The sequence below is a fragment of the Myotis davidii genome, unplaced genomic scaffold (assembly GCF_000327345.1).
Source record: "Myotis davidii unplaced genomic scaffold, ASM32734v1 scaffold1204, whole genome shotgun sequence".
NCBI classification, from domain to species: domain Eukaryota; kingdom Metazoa; phylum Chordata; class Mammalia; order Chiroptera; family Vespertilionidae; genus Myotis; species Myotis davidii.
The window spans coordinates 558,324-560,765 of record NW_006294755.1 but is presented as its reverse complement, the minus strand read 5'-3'; the positions used below and the strand labels follow the sequence as shown (position 1 = coordinate 560,765).

At 41.9% G+C, this 2,442-nt stretch overlaps 1 protein-coding gene across 1 annotated transcript in view; it reads left to right on the top strand.

Annotated features, from left to right (window-relative positions):
- LOC102752698 (adhesion G protein-coupled receptor E2) overlaps nt 1–2,442 on the top strand; it is a gene marked incomplete at its 5' end in the record, with an annotated part of 10,898 nt that overhangs the window by 4,347 nt on the left and 4,109 nt on the right. The window contains 2 exons of the mRNA XM_015567497.1: nt 1,743–1,911; nt 1,995–2,105. Of these exons, the coding sequence (XP_015422983.1) occupies nt 1,743–1,911; nt 1,995–2,105 (280 nt within the window). The remainder of the gene's footprint in view (nt 1–1,742; nt 1,912–1,994; nt 2,106–2,442) is intronic.

Here is a 2,442-nt window from a genome sequence, read left to right as displayed (position 1 = left end):
TAAAAAATGTTCTTCTACCAAGAGAAAAAGCAAGCAGGGCCCTGCAACGGTTGGTCTGTGAGCACAGCTCTCCATTCCATACCAAGCTGTCCTGCTGGAAACACGTTTACACCTAAAGAAGTGAGTGTGTCAACTAGCCGGGGGCTGAAGCTCCCCACCAATAAGCATTACTGAGAGTGGAGTCAGATTTCTAGACCCTGTAAAACGCAAATATTTTACAGGGTCTAGAACAGGGGTGGGCAAACTTTTTGACTCTAGGGCCACAATGCGTTCTTAAACTGGACAGGAGGGCCGGAACAAAAGCATGGATGGAGTGTTTGTGTGAACTAATATAAATTCAAAGTAAACATCATTACATAAAAGGGTACGGTCTTTTTTTTTTTTAGTTTTATTCATTTCAAACGGGCTGGATCTGGCCATGGGCCGTAGTTTGCCCACGGCTGGGCTAGGGGCATCCTTTGCTTTCCTAAATTTACCACAGAATGAATGGCCTCTATTCTAGGCAAATCATGCTCACACTCAGTTCATGGAGAGTGAAAAGATAGGAATAGTGTTGGATCGGACCTGGGCAAAGGTACCTCACACATAATAAATATTATGTGACTGTTTTCATCTTTCCACTAGAAGATTTGTGAAAACAGAAATTATCTTTGTTATTTTTAATACCCAAGACCCAGCACAGAGAATCAGGTACACAGAACGTCCCCAGTAATGCCAGTTGAAGGAAATTAGGGACATTCATGAAACATCATGATCTTTTTGAAACGAACATTATGAATTATCACTACAGCGGAACCTTGGTTCTTGAACTTAATTCATTCTGAAAGGCTGTTCGAGAAGCGGTGTTGGAAAACAAAATCATTTTTTTCCCATTAGAAATAATGTAAGCTGAATTAATTTGTTCCAGACCCCCCAAATGGTTCCGTTTTAACCTTTCCTGTATACAGTACATGTCTAATGTACTGTTTAATCTACGAACAAACACTTCTTTTCTTAAATTCATCGAACCACTCCCTGCTAGCCTTAAACTAATCACTTTGAGCACTCGTTCAAGGGTCTTTCTAGAGGTCAGTGTGCAGCCTCTTCACTTTTTCAGGTATCACTGCCTCTGAAATGCTGTCACTGGCTAACTGCTTTTCATTTATCCAACTCAATAACAATTTTTCTGCCTCTTCAATTGCCTTTATTGTTTCATGAGCACTTTCACACCCTTACCAACATCAACACTCTTGATGGCCTCTTCATGTTTTAAAAGTGTATTAGTCGTCCATTTCACCAGCAACAAACGTAAATAAATAAATAAATAATAAATAAATAAATAAAATATTCACAGCACAATTTCCTGAGATGTTAACAAGGCACGGTTTAGCTGTAAACTGACTCGAATTGGCATGTTTTCTCCTTTGTTTGTGGCCTGAGAGACACTTTTTGTCATAATCATGTATCAGCATGAAAATGGTTATTAGGTCGAGAACTGAAGTTAACCAAGACATTTTTTCCATTAACAACTTGGTTGAGGACCAAATTGTTCGAGATGTGAGATGTTCAAGAACTGAAGTTTGTACTTCAGTCAAAGTCAAAATGACATGATAAACTCTGATAGCATTTCTGTTCAGAAGACCATTGAGACTAGTTATCAAAGTTGATCACAATTCAGTCATGCATCCCTGGGGTACAGATAAGAATGACCTTGATTCTGTTCTTCTGGATGCACCACGGACCTCTCTTTTCCTTCTACCCAGGATGCTGACATTTAAAGCGACAGCTCAGCTCTTCATCTTGGGCTGCACATGGTGTCTGGGAATCCTGCAGGTGGGTCCAGCTGCTCACGCCATGGCCTATCTCTTCACCATCATCAACAGCCTGCAGGGCGTCTTCATCTTCCTGGTGTACTGTCTCCTCAGCCAGCAGGTACTATTTTCCGGCTTCCACCCAGGATTTTCCACTCTCACCCCTCTCAGTGAGCTGACTCAGAGCATGCTTTGCTTCTGTAGGTCCAGGAGCAATACAGGAAATGGTTCAAAGGGATCAAGGAATCCAAAGCCATCTCTGAGAAGTATACACTCTCCAGCAGGGCGATGTCTGAAGTCTCCAAACACAATGTGGTAAGATCACATATTGCTCCCAGAGCACTTCACTAGCTGATCCACTTTAGTAGCTCATGCCCATCACACTGGACAACCTGACATATAGCCAGTGATGCCCTAGGATGGCTCCCACTGAGTTTACTTATGGACCCACCCCAAGGCATTTCCATGTCAACAATGGAGGTCTTCCTGTACTTCCACTCGTTGTGTTGATGTACTCACCTTGACCCTTGCCCATGATTACCTTCTCACGTGTAGAGCACTCACTTTGTGAGACATGGTGCATGTGGTTTTTAATTTTACTTAGTGAAAAGATACAAAACATTTCCTCATAAGCAGAGAGAGAAGCTACTTT